Raw genomic sequence first — 20,498 nt, 5'->3', positions numbered from 1 at the left:
CGATCCAGTGGCGGATCCAGGAGGGGGTTCACCGGGCACGTGCCCCCTTTTTCTTTCGTTAAACCAAAAGAAATTAAAGGAAAAAAAAATGATAGGGGGGGGGGGTGCGTGCGCGCCCCTCTAATTTTTTAAAATCCCCCCCCCCCCCTTTACGGAATTCCTGGATCCGCCCCTACGATCTGTATCTGATAAAATTTGAAACAGAAATAAAGGTCACGCCAGTGCAGTGGGCCTACTATATTACCAGTAAAAAAAAAGAAAAAAAAATGCACTCCTGTACACCTGTAGTACCATTCCATCAACAAAAACATTCACATAAACACACACTCATTCACACATAATCATACACACACTCACACTAGCAAACATACATACATACACACGTACACACACTGTTACGGTCAAGTTCACACAAATGAATGCAAGGCGGTCTCAGTGAATTGAAATGAACAAATCTTCCGGAGCTTTATTAGGAATTTACTTAACAATCAGTTTCCAACCGGAATAATGACAATTGTTCAACACATTACAGCGAAATTAACCATAACAATTGAATGTTAGATCGGATCGTTTCAACAAAAGATAATTTAAGACAAATTATGTGATACCTGGCCAGGGTTTTACCCTAACAGAACCAACGTCGGGGCCCAACTCATCTGCGACGTGACGGGGAGGCGACGCCAGACGCTATCATATCACGTGGAGAACGCGTCGTCGTCGATGCACGGGGACGTCGTCGAATCAGCAGGCGACGCTATCTCACTCAGGTCAGCTTGCAGCTCCGCGACTACGCCGGGCAGAAGGGCGTTGGCCGCCAGGTGCGCGTTGCCACTCACACAGTCTCGACGCCCTGGATCGACCTCGGCGTGGCTCCCACTAGTTGCCGTGTAGCAATCACAGGAATCACAGGTGGGCGTTGGCTCCAGACCGCCTGGTGGTTCGTCTGGCCAAGTCAACGAAAACCTATCGACGCCGTCGTCGTCGAAGGGAAACGGGCTAGAAGCAGGTTGACATATCCTGGATTACCCTGCTGTTTAGCACTTTAACTCAGTCCGCAGGATACTTGTCTCAGGGAGAGCAATTTCTCCCAAGACCATGGACGGGACGTTGAGAAAGTTATAATGGTCCTCTCTAACCGGAGTCTGATTGTCGACTGACACGACCAATGTATTTTTAACATGAACATTATTACATACATGGAAAATTCCGTCAGGCACGCCCAGTTTAATATATTCATAACATTAAACTCAACCTGGGCGAAGTGTGTAAGGCTGCGGTTCAAAACGACTGACTCAAAAGGAGATTACGTAACTGGTGGTGTTTATAAACATTCGCGATCGTGCACGTGTGATCGCATACACATGATCATAAAACATGAAGACCACATTGTTAAGTGATTACATGGGCAAATTCGTAACAACACACACACACTCACACAAGCAAACATACATACTACACACGTACACACACACACATTCACACATATTATACATACGTACACGCACTGACACACTGACGCGTAATATGCTACTTTTATTTATTACAACGCCGCATTTTGTCATTAAATGAATTTGATTTCATTTTGGGATTACAAACCTTATCCAACTTTTGGATTACCGAACCTTTATTCATTTTCGGATTAACGAACTTTCAGACCCTGCAAATATTTTAATCAGGTAATAAAATAAGGTAAAAAATACAGTATTTCATTTTTTTTTCTTTCGCTAAGTATATCATCGTTACTGTGCAAATACACGTGGCATTATCGTTGATAACTCTCACAACTCCATTCATATGGGGTTTATCAAACATGTCATTGCTGATGAGCGCAGTCCACTCCCATAATTATAGATTTATTGTAAAGCGAAGACGCATCCGTGGAATAAAATGTGACAGATATACTACGATTTGTCTATTTCCATTTTCCCTGATTATTTATTTCTCACCTTCCTTGACGGAAAATTTCGCAAATATTCCATCAGAAGTGTGCATCAGATTGTCAAATTTAAATCCTAAAATTGCAAAAGCTCTCACGTTGGAGAGGGTATCCAATCCCACATTTCCGCTTGATCGCTGCGCTTTGATATTAGACTTTTAAATGATTTTATCACTAAATCTTGGAAAGAAAATCTCTGAAAAATTATCGAATTTAGTTTGTTAAGGACTCTTTCTTGCAAGTTGAATGTATAACCAACGTGTCATCTTACTTGTTGGATTGAAAGTTTTCCCGTATTCCACCAAAAGTGCGTACCACATCGCCTGTAATTTCAATTCTACTGAATGCAAAAGCTCCCTCTTGATGTCTTGCGGGATGGATGATCCCCCTCTCATGTTTCACAACCACTTCTTGCTTGTTCCCCCAAGTATTAAACCTATTCTTGATCACGCGTATTGTCATGAACTCGACTAACGTCTCTTGGAACTCTTCACATTCATTGCCAGGAAGTGATCAACTTAAAAGAAGTGGTTGACATCTTAAGCAATATACAAATATAAAAAGGATAATGCTGAACTTGGTATCTCTGGATAGGTGATATAGGCTACAACAAGTCAGTATATTTACGCAAGAAGAATATCAGAGACTTTTTTCCATGGCTGATACATACATCAAACCAAACTACTAGGTAAAAAGAGAAACAATTATATCCCTCGCGGTATAACAGTCTGGGAAATGCAAACTTTTAATAGAAAGGACCATTATTCTTCCCCCCCCCCCCCAAAAAAAAACAAACAAACAAACCTAGTTACGGGCCTTTGAATGTATTGAACAAACCATTCCTCATCCTTGTCATCGTACTCTCGACCTCCTCCTTGCCCCCTTCCACTTTCTTCCCCGAGTTTGCTTCCTCTTTCTCCTCATACATCTGCTTCGCCCCTTCTTCAAATTCTTCTTCCTCTTCGTTGTCCTCCTCCTCCTCCTCCTCCTCATCATCATCATCATTATCTTCTTATTCTTATTCTTCTCCTCCTCTTTTCCTCTTCTTTCTTCTCATATTTTCCTTCTGTGTACTCTTCTTTCAGTCAGTGCCTCTATATACCAGACCCCGTATACAGGTTGGACACGACACTATACAGATCTTGCCCGTTATTCCTTTTTAATACATTTTAATAGATAGCTCGCAATTTCGACAAGATTGTTATTCCTATAGAACCATTCAAACAGAACGCAACAATCTTAAATATATATCACCTAATTTCACATTATGTAGGCCTATGCTACGAGATTATCCTGTGTAATTTTCGAGCTATTACATGCAACGTTGAATTTTGTATTGACGAACCACTTTGACTTTGAAACTGTGTTAGAGAAACTAAAAAACGAAACATACACACAAAGACTAAGTCAACTTATTACAGCAAATATGACTTCAACAGTGCGATAATGAAATTAAACAAAAACGCCAAACAAGTTATGATACTGATAGGCCAACTATTTTCCTGGATTGACATCGAAATGTAGGCAATTCACATAAGTTGACAAGAAAAAGTATAAAAGTAGTAGTTCTGGGGCCCGTTTCATAAAACTTGTCATTAGTGACAAGTTGTCATAGATGTGACAAGCTACTGAAATCCTTGCATCTGATTGGCTGAGAGCAAATTTGTCATAGACATGTGGCAGTTGTCACTGATAACTACTTGCTGAGAGGAAACCAACCGGTAGGCCTATACGAAAATCCTTGCTTTAAAAGAACGGAAGGTGCCGACAGCTTGGCTGACTTTATTTCGACTTTCTGACGTCACCGTTTCATTCCATGACCATTGGTTTTGGTATTGCTATTCTTGACAGTCGTTGTTATGGATAGCGCCTGGAATTTATATGAAAATAGGTAGAAACAAAGTACTCGCAAAGCATTAGTGACGGGCTTAATACCTTCAATCGTCATTTTTTTTCTTTTTTTTTAGTGCGTTACTCGGACCTAACAGGCCAACCATGGATTAAACGGTTGTAGTTACCAACATTTGGTTTCCTTGGATGCGACTTGGTTAGACTCTGGAGGAATCTAAACTTGTCATGAATGCCAAGCTTGGCGCCGCTTTAAATGACAGTTGGTGTTAAGTTGCGCTGAGCTGCCGATCCAGCAAACGATAAACTGAGCACTCTGCTATTTCACAGCTGCGATGACCAGCCAACGCTGGTTTGCCAGTCAGTGTAGGCCCTACGTAAAAGTATATTCAAGCTCGTCCTCATCACATTTCGTTGTCAACAGATGTATGAAACGCCCGAGACTTGAGAAGGAACACTCTATTTCCATTTCCGCGCCGCTTGAACGATAAACTAGATCTGATGAAATTTGTCAAACGTCTTCTTCCGAAGTAAAATGTCACCTGTTCGAGGTGCTCCTTTAGCCCTTTGCAAACCATGCACAACTTTTTGTCTGGATTGCTTATATAGTCTCATTAACTTTAGCTAAGTATGGCGCACAAAAGGGAGACAATTTCACAGTGATAGAGTAGAATGCAGCCAGTGTATGAACCTGGATGAAGTATAGTAAGGACGAATGAAATACAGAGGACGGGATTGAATTCTAAGAGTTGAGAAATTATGTTAAAAAAAATATGTAGTATATAATATGTAATATATAATATATAATATAAAACTATATATATATATATATATATATACTGTTTATTCAATGTATCAGTGAATACTTGAAAGAAAGCGCTTTCTAAACATAAGATGATCTTATTTTTTTTAATCAGTCAGTGAACGTGATTTCCAAAACGCTGTGAAAAAGTGTTGTCACAAGAACTAATTAACGACTGGGAAAACAAGCTGAAAAAACAACTTTCTTACTGACACGAGGCTAATTATGGTTTCCCAAGGTATATAAGGACCCCAATGAACCACTTAATTTAATGTTGTATCCACAAGGATGCAATCACGATTAGTTGTATGTCCATTCAAATAGAACATGACATTCATCATCAGCGTAACATCAGATAATTGCATAATTAAATCTTTCCAACATTTTATGTACTGTTTGAATGACAAATCATACGTCACGACCAGCTCCTTCCTTCACAAGGGTGACTCGGATCTCTTAGATTAGGTCGAGTCTGCAACTTTTGAGTAATACAGTGCTTCAGAGAGAGGTACTTCCACTTCCCGCAACCAATTCCCGCCATTGTGCTCTGTTCCGTGAAGTTCATCTCGCCATCTACCCGCCGGGAGATAAACATCTCGAGAGCGGGCGTCCTCCTCTACGATCGGCGCAACGAGGAGATCGTCGCCGACCAGGAACTCGTCGTCGCTGAGAAGAGCGTCCAGCTCAGTTGGTGCAATCCACCATAGAGGGCGTATCATGGGCTTCCCTTCGGTGAGCGTCTCCTCCTCCGCTAGTTGCAGGAGTTTTGGCGTGATGACGTTCTCGTGGAACTCCGTCCAGTATCGCGAAATGTTGACGACCTCGGTGTCATTGACGTACTGCCAGGGAGAGATCGAGTACTGCATGGCCGGCATGAAGGCGGTGATCTGAAGCCATCGAATGAAGAGCTCCTTGTCGGGAAGGTAGGTATTCCGGAAGCCACCTTCGTAGACGTTGCCCCCGATCATGTCGGCAAGGACGTACGGGTAGCCCAGCACGCTGAAAGTCAGGGCCGATGTGATGAGTGTCTTCAGACCGTTGTTCCAGCCCCAGATTGAGTCTTTGTCCATCATCCTGACGAAGATTGGTTGACGCTGGGTCTCGAAGCCGACTCGGACCTCCACCTGGGTGCCGAGTCGCGCTGCGAGATTCACCCAGCCCGTAGTATACTCGCACGGATTGACAATTGCCTGCTGAGTTTTGTAGCTGCCAAGGTAGTTTGTCTCCCCGGCGTCGAACTTGAAGGAGTCAATGCCGTACGTGGTGCGGACGTCTTCCAGCCTCTGGACGAACCAATCAACAGCATCAGGGTTTGTCACGTCTAGCATGCCAGCCTGCGTTCCTGCCCACCAGGTTATTAGAGCCGTCTCACCATTTTCATCCTTCACCCAGTATCCAAGATTGTCTCCTTCTCCAAATGCTGTCGAACCGATTCTATTGGCGAAAGGCGTAACCCAGAGGGTTACCCTGAAACCCTTCTCATGGAGTTCTTGCACCATCGCTGTCGCGTTTGGGAACTTGCTCTCATTAAATTCATAATCTCCGTAGTTTGGCCAGTTGCATCCGTCGTCGATTTCTATCTGACTGTTGCTGAAACCATTGGCAAGGATCTCGTCCGCAAAACTGAGAACTATATCTTGGCTAACGGTCGACTTGTATCGGGCCCATGTTGACCAAATCGGTGACCTCATCATGCGGACATCGGGTAAACCTTCTGGTTTGCTGACATAACGAGCCGTCATGTAATCATGGACTGCCCGAATGTTTTCTGCAGAGCAAATTGTGTAATCCAACGAGACACTGTTGCTGGCTGGCTTTGGATAGTATGTTGCCGTGTAATCTGCTTTGAAACATATCAGTCCATCATTATCATAATTGACGCTCGCGTGCAGAGGGGTACCGTGACAGACGCGTATACCTACGCCCTTTGAAGACAGCCAGTATCGTTCCAGTACCGATCCGTAATCATTGTAACGTGCATACATGTCCCCGGACACGTACATTGTCATCGGCTCGTTCCATTCATTGATTGGCCAGTGTTGGAAGAAGCGCGTCGCACTCCCAAACCACTGCTCGTCCCCGATCTCGTAACAATCTTGGAGGACGCCCTCGCTACCCTCCTCCTGCACGGCTTGCCACACGAAGCGATGACAAGTTACTCTGTTTTCTTCAAATTCTTCTTGAGCTATCTCTAGTCGCGCCCCGGAACCCCACTGGAGGCACTGTATGCTATTCTGGGTTGAAAAGAAAACATTTATAAATATCAATGTTTCTAGCCACCTTGTGAAGGCACACGCAATTTGCCGTAAACGAATCTTTCCCAGTACCACCCTCTTATTACATTATGCTGCTTCTCGACTAACTTACTTTCTAATCTAAGAACAGACTGGCTTTCATTTTCATCTTTAATTCAATCAGATAGTTTGATAGATACGTCTTCGTTTCGCCACAGTTCAGAAACTGCAGCCTTGTTTGTAATGCTCCATTTACCCATCTCATATTTCTATGTTATTGAGAGATATTGTAAACCTTGTTTTACGTAATGAAATAACGGCTGACGATATTGAAAAGGCTGCATGATATCATTATCTATATAATATATATATATGTAATATATATATATATCATTATATATATATATATATATATATATATATATATATATTGTAGCTACAAGCAGCATAACTTGCAGTCTTTAAACACATTATATACATGTATACATCACTGTGTCATGGAGCTACCCATGACTGCTTTAGCCAACGGAATGCCCATCCAAAGATTAAATTGTCTACTTATTATCGCCACCGCTACGCCGATGGTCACTCCGGTAATCGTTATCACTGTTCTGCTGGACGGCATGATGACCTTTAAAAAAAAAAGAGAAAAAAAAATTATGAAAAAACAATTGCAAATTTGTCTCAAAGTGTGTCTCTCACTTTTTAAGTCTCATATTTGTATTCCGATTGTTTGAAAGACATAAACGATCTCCGTAGGTTTGGGTGAATGATGTTGTGTAAATAAAAGTATAGGATGACATATTTTCATGGCAATTATTTACTTTCAACATACTAATATTGTCAACAATATTGTCTCTGCAGTCAGCCCCATTACCATTCTTAATAAATTTGTTTCTCCAACATAATTATTGTTCTTATGTTTGGACTTATGTATCGCATTTTATTTATTTGGGAAGATAGGAAAGGAACTCTTCATGTTACGAATCATGTTTACATTTCGAAATTTTCTGTCCTTTTATGTACCACTTGATAATGAAAATGTGATTTTACGGTACAAAGAGTATTTCTCATAGATATAAGAATGACAGTAATTTTAATATGAATCAACAATCAAGCAGGAGGAACAACCACACATAAGCCAATTACAAGTTAATCATCGCATAATTATATAATATTGGATGCACTTGAGTGGTATATAACTATATCAGATATATTGCATTCATCAACATGAATATTGCACGAGTCGAAGACGAGTGCAATATTCATGTTGATGAATGCAATATATCTGATATACCACGAAAGAAATCCAGTATTATTATTGTTATACATACAAACCACTTTCCACTACAACATCACCTTCAATTTCCAAAAAGAAAAAAAATATGAAAAAGGGTTTCACTCATCAATTTGTTGTTTACAAAATCTAACCTTTCAACTTGTATACGTACAGGTATGGAGGTGTATCCTATTACCGAACGATTTTTGTTTTATTGCTCCAAACGGCCAACATTATGCAATAATTCAGCCAAAAATATCCTTATAGATAATTGAAGTGCTGATGACTTTAGCTGTAACGAAAATACTTGAAACATAAGCCAACTTCTAGAAAAAATCCGTATTTCAAATAACCCTTCCACAAAAGTTGTCTCTTTTTACCGAAGCAAATCGTATTGTATTACCGAACGTGCGCCCTCTGTATGGGGAAAATTGTACATTGTATTTTCGGTCAATGTTTATTAACGCAGGACAACGAACATCGAAATTTTAGTAATAATTACGTAAAATTGAGGTAAATTACGTTTTGTTTTGTTTTTTTGCTGCAGTTTAGCAATTTTCAGCACTGGCTTCCCCTGTGAGATAACAGCGCGTAGTGCAATGAATGCGTATTCGAGTTGTTGTAGGCGCTCCAGTGACAAAGTACGCGTTCGGTAATAGGATACCGTTCGGTAATAGGATACCTGACTATACGTGTATCTACGCACGGTAATGGCATGCTTTTCTCAGCCTTATCGCGCATTTCTCAACCCCTGCGTGCATTCTCAACCTCATCGCGCAATGCCACTGCACTTTCTTACGCGAGGACGCGATACTGCGCGCGCGCGTATAAAGAAACATTTGAGTACGATATTGACAGCAGCGTACAATAATGGAAACGATACTCCTTTTCTCCACTGATACGGGTAATATAAAATGCATAGGACAGGTATTATGCTAACAATATTGTACGTCATTAAAGGTGCATGGTCCCCGTGTTTTAGTCAAATGCGTACGCGGGCGCACGGCGCAAGTTTCCTATAGAGACCTACGCTGTCGACTTCTCTTTGGCGCTTACGCTTTGGCCCACTTTCCCGAGTCCGAAGAAGTCCGATTCACTGTAGTCAGTGGTCCGATCACAGTTCGGCTCATGATTCGGCTGAGTGGGATGACAGCTTTAGCAAACTTCTTTTGTGATGTCATAATAACAAGCACATATGCACGCACCCTGGCATTACTACAGACTGCGCGATGCGCAGAGAAGACAACAAAGGCAAAGTTACTTAGCAACGCCTACGCACTTTCCTCTTGATGACAGCTCTACTTCGGTAATCTTCGTATCAATGCTAACGGTGATCGGCAGTATCATCAACAGCGCCATCTACACTACCGGGACTATGCCCCTTTAAGTAAACCCCTTGCAGGAATATTGATACATGGTTTTATTGTATCGAAAAAGTGGCTTGTATGTATAATAATTAATGTATAATAATTATCGATATTGTTCTTCAAATGAGTAAGTCTTGAGTTTCTTTTTGAAGACTAAGTGTCAACGGGAGTTGAGTTCTGAATATGGGTAGCGATATCCACAGAAGGGGGGGGGGGTGCATAAATGGAAAGAGCCCTATCACCGTAACGATTTTTTTTTTTTTTTTTTTTTTAACCAACCAAGGACCAATGTGGGCTGGACGATATCCGGCTTACGATCTGAGCTTTATACATGTAACATAATCTGTTTGGGTGAGATCAGGTACCGGTAAGTGTAGTCTGGCTTCCAGACCATCTGCTCGTGCTTATTTCCTCCCCAGAATATTAACGCCCTCTAGCGACAAAAGAATTAGCAGCTTTGGCTGGATGGTCCTGCTGACGTAACCTCTTATACATTACGTAATGACGGAGCGATTGCCCTCTCCCACTGGGGGGTCACTGAGTAAAATCCTAGGCTAATCCCACTTCAAGTGAACGAGAGCAGACTCTGAATTGCCTTCGGCAAAGGCAGCGACTTTGTTGCCGCAGAGGGCGCATTTCGTAAAAGGAGTACCGCTGACAAAGGGTCTGGAAACCAGACTACGCTAAGTGTGAAGGTGGGCGGGTTAATGAATGATGTTGAAGTTGACGAGAAGGATCTTGAATTGATTCGTGGCAAAAAGGGACAAAATACATAACCGACACTTTTCTCCATAGATTTCCTATTTACCGAACTTTATTTCATCATCTATTTATTCATCTATAATGCTAAACAGCGCCCAGCACGCCTTTTCTCGCGTCCTGCTTCCTTTACCAGTCGTCCTCGTGGTACTATGGGGCGTTAGGTTCTAATTAGACAAGTACAGTCTACACAGGGGCGTGTTTGTCCATGAAGTCCTGTAAACACAAACATACATGATGACGGGATGTACTGCTCAGCAAGATGAGGCATGTATCAGGAAGCTCACCTTTGGAAATTCTAAACACATCAGGAATTTCATCGCTTGAAATTATTAAGTCAGCAATACGGCCTAACCAATCGTACTAGAGTGTAGGGTCTATACTCTTGCCATGAAAACAAACAAACAAACAAACAAACAAACAAACAAACAAACAAACAAGCAAAGAAGCAAACAGACAAACAGACAAACAAACAAACAAACAAACAAAACCTATATCTGGAATATGGTGTAACTTCTCATATAGCAATGATATACGACGGTTGTCATGTGACATAAAAAAAAAACTAGGGACTAAAAAAAAAAAATCAGGATCATGAAACGTATTTTATTAAGGCCGTAATCATGCAACTATTTTGCCGGATTTTTGAGTAGACGCAAAATGCATAAGATTAGGCCCTATAGAAGAAGCTGAATGACTTCCTTTGTTGTCCTTTCTTTAAGTCCCCCCCCCCCCAAACCACATTCTAATCAGTAATTTCTAATATTTCGTAATATAGAATAAAGCCTACCCTTTCTTTTGAGCCCCATTAAAGCTAAAATGCAAATGTGCATTTCAGTTGCAGGCTACGAAATTCCTCTAAATCGCCTGGTTTATAACGGCCCCTATAAAATTGCAACACATTTTAAACGATTACAGGCAATGCATTTTTTTAACCTTTTGTCTTCATGTAGCCTTAACGAATTTAACCAGCCTTATATGTAATTTTTCGAGTGTGGAATACACAGTAAAATCGTTAAAGCAGTTACCAAAGACAAGAGGAATATCTGCAGAAAGAAAGAAAAAAAAATCCCCTTACGGGACATATTGTTGGTTTATGTGTAGTGTTAAATACAATGTGGGACATGAATGAATAAGTCATAAGTATGGGATAGACTCAAGAATGCGAATACTGATATATAAGCTATATACATAGACAAAATGCTGAACCATATAAATATATAAGTCTATCAATATATCAATATACCAACATATCAATACACCAACATATGTCGATGGTTATAGACCTACGACAAGTGAGCGCAAGAGCATACAGTAGATCCATGAAGTGTATACGCAACACAGCGCACATACGGAGACATTTCGTAGGCTCCACTCTTCCAAGTCTCTACCTTTTAAGGATGAAATATTCCAGTCTCCAATAAATCACACAGTTGATCGTTATTCCAAGGTAATTTTTTTCTTCCTTTTCGATTTCTGCTTGTCTTGAAGGTCGGTGGTCTTAGAGCTGTCATAAATCAGTTGTAAAGACAGACTTCAATGTCAGAGTCGTATCTGGCATGTTGTGAGATATGTAATGTCATGATACCGGGATAAAGAGTATTCAGTGCGTGCAGATGTAAATAAGAAAATGTCAAGGTGCACTTGAACATTTTCTAGATCGTCTTCGCATATCATAGGAAATAGGGCGTAGCCCCTTGAATTCTATATACGTGCATTGGCCTGATTAAGAAGGAGGTACGAGGAACTTTGAGCGGTATGTACCTGTAAAAAATAATAAAAGATTAGATATCGCCTACTTAACAGAGGTCACGCAAAAACTAATGATAGGAATTGCACTCATGCAGTATATGTATTATTATATTCCACATACTAAGAATGTTGCAATAGGATTGGTCCAGAGCTGATCACGTGATGAAGCGTAGTTTTGCCCATCACATCACCTGAGAAGAAAAGTTCGTTACAATCTATGTTGATAGTATATTTTGTCTCGCTGATCTCCACACAGTCCACACAGTCCTAACGCAAGATGAGTACACGTGAAATAAAAGCGCGTTGCACTGTGGACTATCATGTGACCTAGGTCACTTGACAGTACACAGTGAAACGCACTTTCACTTCGGTGCGGCGCGGTGCGCGCAGCAAATTCATCGTTTTGTCATCTGCGCGCACACGTAGCCTAAGCCCCAAGGATACCTAAAGACAGCTAAAACGACTTCAGATGTGGAATAAAATGGGAATTTCTAGGACCCTAGATGTGGAATATAAAGCAAATAATCAACTTTTAGTTTCAGGCAATGAGACAAACTATCACTTCCTCGGCGATCTAAATGTGTACGCTATCTTTCCTCAGCTGCGCTTCGGAAAGATAGCTACATCCAGATCGCCTCGGAAGTGATAGTTTGTCCCATCACCTTCACCAACGTTGATTATTTGCTTACTATCATACCATCAACAAAAACACACACATACACAAACTAATTTACACACATTATATACAGACACACTCATTCACACATCTACATGCACACACATATATTCACACATTTTACATAAACACACACTCTCACTGACACATTTAGGCCTACACTTGCGTGTATTCATTCAATTTTTATTATACTTTCAACACCGTATTTTGTAACTAAATGAAGTTTGTTCTATTTTCAGAATTACGAGCCTTCAAAAATTTACGAAATAAGAAACCTTCGAAGTAACGAAGCTTTCTGATAAAAGATCCTTCGGAATAACGGACCCTATTTCACTTTCGGCATTACGAACCTCCGAAAAAAAAAACGAACCTTCAGCATAACGAACCTTCGGCATAACGAATCTTCGGCATAACGAACCTTCGGAATTATTGTCATCACCTGCAACAATCTCAAACTGAAGATAGTCATCTAATTATTGCACAAGTATCCTTCAAGTAACCGGGAGCGAAAATAGATATACGATGAATGAGGTTGAAAAAAGTCGGTTGTGAAATAAGTATCTTAATTGTATGTGAGTGTGTGGGTGTGTGTGTTTTTGTCTGTTTGTCTGTCTGCAAGTCTTTCTGTTTATGTTCGTGTGTGTATGTTCGTGTGCGCAGTGTAGGAACTGTATTTCTCAATAAACTTCTCCCATTATCATATTTCTACATATTTTGTTTTTAGCTCCCTATTACTATCGAGTCATGAAGATAAGTCGCAAATAAGAAAAGCGCAAATGATTTGGTCAGTAAATAAGAAAATCATGCCACAACTACAGAATTGAAATGATTTTCCTTTCTTTTTTTGATCATTAATTTCTCGTTATTGCACAAATAAACATAGTATTATTATGATGATAGTCATCTCGCCATTCACTGGCGTTTATTTTGTAATTGTTTTCTATTAATTTTGCTGCATTCACTACAATCACAGTCATGTGCATTTGGGTCTCATTCCCTTCACAAAAATGTGACATGTAATGGTTGTCATTTGCATCTACAAGTTGCTATTCATTGTAAGTATAACTTGCAATGTGTGGGGTGGTGGGGGTGACATAAATTCTACAAATGTCATAATGTACCTACGTGCGTCATTGAACTTGATCATTGGCAACAATGAGATAATCTTCCTATACCCTTGCCTTCCCCATTCACATCATGCTTTTCTTTCTTTTTCTTCCCCTCCCATATTCTTGTCATGTACTCTCGACCTCCTCTCCCCTTCCATTTCTCCTCCTTCTCCTCCTCCTCCTCCTCCTCCTCCTCATCATCATCATCATAATCCTCTTCCTGCTCCTCCTCTTTTTCTCGTCTACTTTCTCCTCATACAATGTAATTATTTTCTTCCTTCCGTGCCCTCTTCATTTTAGTAATCGCCTCTATTTACCAGACCGTCGGACACGTCAACATATAAGATCTTCCCCGTTATTGTTTTGTTCCTTTTAATAGATAGTTTTCAATTTCAACATTTTTTTTCGTAGACACATTTTCAAACAGAATACAATAATCTTAACATATCTCATCTAATTTCATACGTAAGTCTGTTACATTATCCTGAATGGTTTTTTTTTTCCAGGCATCAAAAGCTCTACTGAACACAACTGCAGCGTTTAATATTTTATTGATAGACCACTTTTACTATATAGTGTGTTTGAGCAGCTTAGAAACAAAACGTGTAACACAGAAAACTAAGTCAAGAAAGATTGCAGCAAAGATGATTTCAACGATAACAATGGAATCAAAGACAAAACACATCAAACAAGTGACAACACTGCTAGGCCTTATATTTTCCTTGCTGACTTTCAGAACAGTGCAAATTCATTTCAAATCAGCCAAACTATCACATAATAGAATTGGTGCTTGCAGAAACATGTCATGTAGATGGAAATTTAGCCTACCTTACAGACTGTTTTGTGCTTTTTTGAGCCTTTCCGATGAAAGTGCCCTCTTAAGTCAGCCTCGGCAAAGACTACAAAATATTACCCCGAAAGTAAATCGCTATATCACTGACAGACAGAAGATCGCTTCTTTCTCGTAGCAAATTAGTGTCTTATTTTGACAGGTTGGATCTGACGTCAATGCCACGTGATTAATAGTCTAGCTTCCAAACCACTATATTTACCGGTACTTTCCAGAATGTTAGTAGTCTCTAACTACAACAGAAGTGCATGCAGGTTAAACAGAATGGGACTAACATTGGCAAAGTCATTAGTGAATACACAGTTTGTTCAAGGACCAGAGTCGTTTGAATCGTATATATAGGTACATTGTTCGATAAAACACAAAACCTCAAAGCCACGATTAATGCAAATCTGATTTGAAACTCCTTGCGGTCACTAACTGGAAGTGGTAAGGCAGGGCTCCACACTAACTTTTATTTTTGGTGGCCCAAAGGCAAACATCCGACCTTTTTTGGTGGCCCGATCACTCCACCAAATTCTTCATTTCTGAAATTTTGGTGGCCCGACTTGCGTTTTTGGTGGCCCCGGGCCACCGGGCCACCGTTAGTGTCGAGCCTGGGTAAGGGCATTATCTGGTCCTCGGAGCTGTGAAATTACATAGCGTTAAATTAATTGTTTGCAGGATCGACAGCTCCGTGCAGATAAACACCACGTGCTATTTAATATATGTAATGTGTGCCAAGGTTGACATTTATGACAAGGATAAACCGGGAATCGAAGCAAAGAAACCAAAATGTTGACGGTAGTATAATCCATGATTGGCTTGATTGGGCCTGTACTCAACCAACAAAATAATGGGCATAGGTGGGAAGTATCAACTCGTGGCTTATGATTCAAGAGTACAACGCTATTTTTTTTTTCTATCACTTTCAAGCTGCTCATTTGGCACTGGCGACTGGGAGAACAGTGCATTAACGTATCATCTCAATTTCTGTAGTCTTATTAACTTTTGCTAAGTAGTGCACAGAAGGACGGCAATTTCACTATAATACAGTAGAATGCAGCGGATGTGTAATGAACCATGGGTGAAGTATAGTAAGGACAAATGTATAATAAACATTATATCGAATTCCATGAGTTGAGAAAATATGAAAAAATATATTATACAATTGATATATCGTTTATTCAGTGTAGCGTTGAATGCTTGAAGGAATTCCATTTCTAAACATATGATAATCTTTTTCATTTGTGTTTTGTTCAATTTCCAATACGCTGTGAAAGGTGTTGTACCATGCCCGACCAGGTAAATAAGCTGATCGAAAAACAATTTTCTTACTGACACGAGGCTAACAAGGGCTTCGCGAGGTAAGGACCGCGAATGAACCACTGACATTTCGTGTATCCACGAGAATGCAATCATAATAGATTGCATGTCCATTCAAAATAGAGCATGAATTTGTCGGAAATTTCATCACCAGCGTAATATCAGTTAATTGCACAATTTAATCTTCACCACATCTTTTATACAGTTGGAAAGACTAATCATACGTCACGACAAGCTTCTTCCTGCACAAGCATGACAAGGATGACACTGATCTCTTGAATTAGGACGAGTCTGCAACTTTTGTGTAATACAGAGCTTCTGAGAGAGGTACTTCCACTTCCCTCAGCCAACCTCCGCCATCGTGCTCCGTCCCGTGAAGTTCATCTCGCCATCTTCCAGCCGGGAGATAAACATCTCGAGAACGGGCGTCCTCCTCCACAATCGGCGAGACAAGGAGATCGTCGCCGACCAGGAACTCGTCGTCGCTGAGAAGAGCCTCCCGCTCAGTCGGTGCGATCCACCATAGAGGGCGTATCATGGGCTTCCCTTCGGTGAGAGTCTCCTCCTCCGCCAATTGCAAGAGCTTGGGCGTGATGACGTTCTCGTGGAACTCCGTCCAGTATCGCGAGATGTTGACGACCTCGGTGTCATTGACGTACTGCCAGGGAGAGATTGAGTACTGCACAGACGGCATGAAGGCGGTGATCTGGAGCCATCGGATGAAGAGCTCCTTGTCGGGAAGGTATGTATTCCGGAACCCACCTTCGTAGACGTTGCCCCCGATCATATCCGCAAGGACGTACGGGTAACCTAGCACGCTGAAAGTCAGGGCCGATGTGATGAGTGTCTTCAGACCGTTGTTCCAACCCCAGATTGAGTCCTTGTCCATCATCCTGACGAAGATTGGCTGACGCTGGGTCTCGAATCCGACTCGGACTTCTACCTGGGTGCCGAGTCGGGCTGCAAGATTCACCCAGCCCGTAGTATACTCGCACGGATTGACGATTGCCTGCTGAGTTTTGTAGCTGCCAAGGTAGTTTGTCTCCCCAGCGTCGAACTTGAAGGAATCGATACCGTACGTGGTGCGGACGTCCTCCAGCCTCTGGACGAACCAATCAACAGCATCAGGGTTTGTCACGTCTAGCATGCCAGCCTGCGTTCCAGCCCACCAGGTTATTAGAGCCGTCTCACCGTTTTCTTCCTTCACCCAGTATCCAAGATCGTCTCCTTCTGCAAACGCTGTCGAACCGATTTTATTGGCGAAAGGCGTAACCCAGAGGGTTACCCTGAAACCTTTCTCATGGAGTTCTTGCACCATCGCTGTCGCGTTTGGGAACTTGCTCTCATTAAATTCATAATCTCCGTAGTTTGGCCAGTTGTATCCGTCGTCGATTTCTATCTGACTGTTGCTGAAACCATTGGCAAGGATCTCGTCCGCAAAACTGAGAACTATATCTTGGCTAACGGCCGTCTTGTATCGCGCCCATGTTGACCAAATCGGCGACCTCATCATCCGGACATCGGGTAAACCCTCTGGTTTGCTGACATAGCGAGCCGTCATGTAATCATGGACTACCCGAATGTTTTCTGCCGAGCATATGGTGTAATCCAAAGAGACATTGGTGCTGGCTGGATTTGGATTTGGGTAGTATGTTTCCGTGTAATCCGCTTTCAAACAAATCTGGCCATCGTTATTATAATTGACGCTTGCGTGCAGAGGTGTCCTGCGGGAAACACGTATGGCTACGCCCTTTGAAGACAACCAATATCGTTCGAGTACCGATCCGTAGTCGTTGTAATTTGCATACATGTCCCCGGACACGTACATCGTCATGGACTCGTTCCATTCATTGATTGGCCAGTGCTGGAAGAAGCGCGTGGCGCTACCAAACCACTGCTCGTCCCCGATCTCGTAACAATCTTGGAGGACGACTCCGTCTGGCACGGCCTGCCACACGAAGCGATTGCAGGTCACTCCGTTCTCTTCAAATTCTTCTTGAGTTATTTCAAGTTTCGCTCTGGAACCCCACTGGAGGCACTGTACGCCATTCTGGGTTGAAAAGAAGATACAGAACATAGCCATGTTTATAGTGTCGAAGTACATCTATGATATTCGGTTTCTTGGAATGTTAATGGATTGAACAGAATAGTAAAGACGTTCCATTTTGGTAAGAACGATACATGCACGTGAAAGGAAATATTTCAGAACTTCTGTTCCAGAACTTTTTATGCAGTGCGTGCGTAATTGTTCTGTGCGGGCTAGTTTTTAGGAATGAGACCATGCATCATTTTAAGTGTGAATGTGGTCCTAACAAAATTACCTGTCACATTAATTCACCAAGACGAATCTACCCCAATTCCTCCCTCTGGTGATACTTTGATGTTTCTTTTTCTAAATTGAGGACAAAGCGAATTCCTTCTTCGTTTGATCCTTATACAGAGATGTTGAATTAATGTCTTCATTTTGGCATAGTTTTTAAAATGTAGCCTTGTTTGAACGTACCCAGCTCATTTCTGTACTTTTTTGTTTTGTTCTGTTATCTTTTTTTTGAGAGATTGCAAACCGTCTTTTCAAGTAATAAAATGACGGACAATATTAAAAGGTTGCTTGTCAGATCTTCTTTATTGTTGTTGTTGCAACAAACAGCATACTTTGCGGTCTCAAAACACATACATCACTTCAATCTTATGCCTGCGATAACGGATCGCCCATTCAACGATAATAATAATTAATAACTAATCGCATCACATTAAAGTGATCCAAATACTAGTGTATACAGTGTCATGATTAATGTTTCCAGACCCACCTCGCGGGTAGTGGAACATTCCTCGGCCGTGCCATCCAGGAAGACTCCAGCTCGTCCCATTAGAACAACCTCGTCTCCATGTCGAATGTCGATGCCACCTTCACTGCTGACGGGCAGGACGGGTGGCTCCGACGGGTTTGAGAGATACACGCCGCAGATGACCCCGACGATGATCGCCGCCGTACCGATGGTCACCCCAGTAATCAGCATCACGGTTCTGCTGGACGGCATGATGACCTTTTGACGTAGGAAAACATGAAGAAACCAATCGAAATTGCTTTTTAGTAGGTTCCTCATGTTATACATATTTATTACGTCCTCATAATAATCATAATTGCGCAATTTCATCTCAAACTAACTGTTGTGTTAAACGTATTTTTTCTTTTATCAAATGGAATACTAAACTTGTATGAAACTTGGAATATGGAACAGTTATGATAAAAAAGTGTCTCTACATTAAGCCTCTTACAAATCAAATCTTATTTCTGAATTGATTGCTTGGTTGATGGAAATTCACGATTTCTTCTGCAACGATAGATGCTCGTCAGGTATACTATACGGTATGACCGTCCTGACACTGTAAACAGCTGTTATCATTATCTCTGCTATCAACGGTATCGATATATTCTTATAAAGTTATTTTTTCATAACATCTTAACCGAATTGTCATTTCAGCTGTATATACTGTCATTTCAATTTATGCCATGTCATTCTAATTTATGCCATGTTAGTCCCCGTGGTGTTGAGACTATCGCAGTGTGTTTACTTTGGATATACCAAAATTAGGAAAAAAAACACTTTATGTATATATGTATTATGAGTTACGTTTGCATTCTGAAACCTTCAATTTTGATATCTAACTCGATAATGCAAAATTGTGATGTGTGCACATGTTATACTGTCAATAGGTCTTACAGTCATAGTAATAGAAATATGAAAATTTATATAGTGCCTCTTACATTTCGAAGCACTGTTAGATCGAGATATAAAAAGAAATAAACACTGAATCAACAATTTACAAGAGAAATAAAGACGTAAAAGTCGATTAAAAGTTCAAATAATTCATCAATTTTGTGTCGTCGATAATGTTCATAAATGTTCTAGTCATAAGTTTCTTTTTGAAAGCTTCAATATAGGGTTTTCGTCCTGAACACGAGTAGGGAGATTATTCCAGAGAAGTGAAAATGATATTCAGAAGTCAGTAACATGAAACGCATTTTCATAAAGATTACATGCAGATATTGCATTTGTCCTCCAGGTTCTTGGCAATGTGCGTATCGCATCAATTTAATAGCAGAAAAGGACGATGGGGATCCTTTATTGTTCTTTCTTTAACCCACCAGTCCCCCCTCAAAAAATACTAAAACCAGCAACATATATATTTTTTTTAGTCATTCACGTGTATTCGGTTAATCATTCGTCACGAATAGAATCAAAACTTGTTAACCAGAGCCCTGTAATGGTTACATACAACTGTGCATTTTAGTTGCAGGTTTCGAAATTCCTCTAAATCGCCGAGTTTATAACTGTCCTTTAATTGGCAACATATATTTGAGACAACTAAGGGTGATAAATCTGTCTTAGATATTTTGTATTTTTGACACTTTACTTTTGTGTTTATTCAACGAATTTACCGTGTTTTTATCTATGTATGGTATACCGGTATACACAGTAAAATTTACAGTTACCAAGTAGAGGAAGATAATGCCTGCATTAAAACTCTCCCCATGACGTCTTGAGTTAAAATATAGGTCTGCGTTGCCTTGAGTACATT

The 20,498-nt window shown here is 40.9% G+C and overlaps 2 protein-coding genes across 2 annotated transcripts; both read right to left on the bottom strand.

The window, feature by feature from the left end:
• Positions 1-4,972: 4,972 nt before the first annotated feature.
• Positions 4,973-7,445, bottom strand: LOC139725866 (myogenesis-regulating glycosidase-like). Its single transcript, XM_071636943.1, has 2 exons — positions 7,398-7,445; positions 4,973-6,820 (listed from the first exon to the last, which is right to left on the bottom strand). Exons 1-2 carry the CDS (start codon positions 7,443-7,445, stop codon positions 5,048-5,050), a joined length of 1,821 nt encoding a protein of 606 aa, XP_071493044.1. The 3' UTR covers positions 4,973-5,047.
• Positions 7,446-15,849: 8,404 nt separating this feature from the next.
• On the bottom strand, positions 15,850-18,955 carry LOC139725880 (myogenesis-regulating glycosidase-like). Its single transcript, XM_071636957.1, has 2 exons — positions 18,725-18,955; positions 15,850-17,967 (listed from the first exon to the last, which is right to left on the bottom strand). Exons 1-2 carry the CDS (start codon positions 18,953-18,955, stop codon positions 16,198-16,200), a joined length of 2,001 nt encoding a protein of 666 aa, XP_071493058.1. The 3' UTR covers positions 15,850-16,197.
• Between the last annotated feature and the right edge of the window lie 1,543 nt (positions 18,956-20,498).

Source organism: Diadema antillarum, unplaced genomic scaffold, assembly GCF_040938485.1.
Source record: "Diadema antillarum isolate AM-2024a unplaced genomic scaffold, OU_Dant_1.0 seq00000063_RagTag, whole genome shotgun sequence".
NCBI lineage: Eukaryota > Metazoa > Echinodermata > Echinoidea > Diadematoida > Diadematidae > Diadema > Diadema antillarum.
The sequence above is the reverse complement of the archived record's forward strand: the minus strand, read 5'-3'. Positions and strand labels throughout refer to the sequence as shown.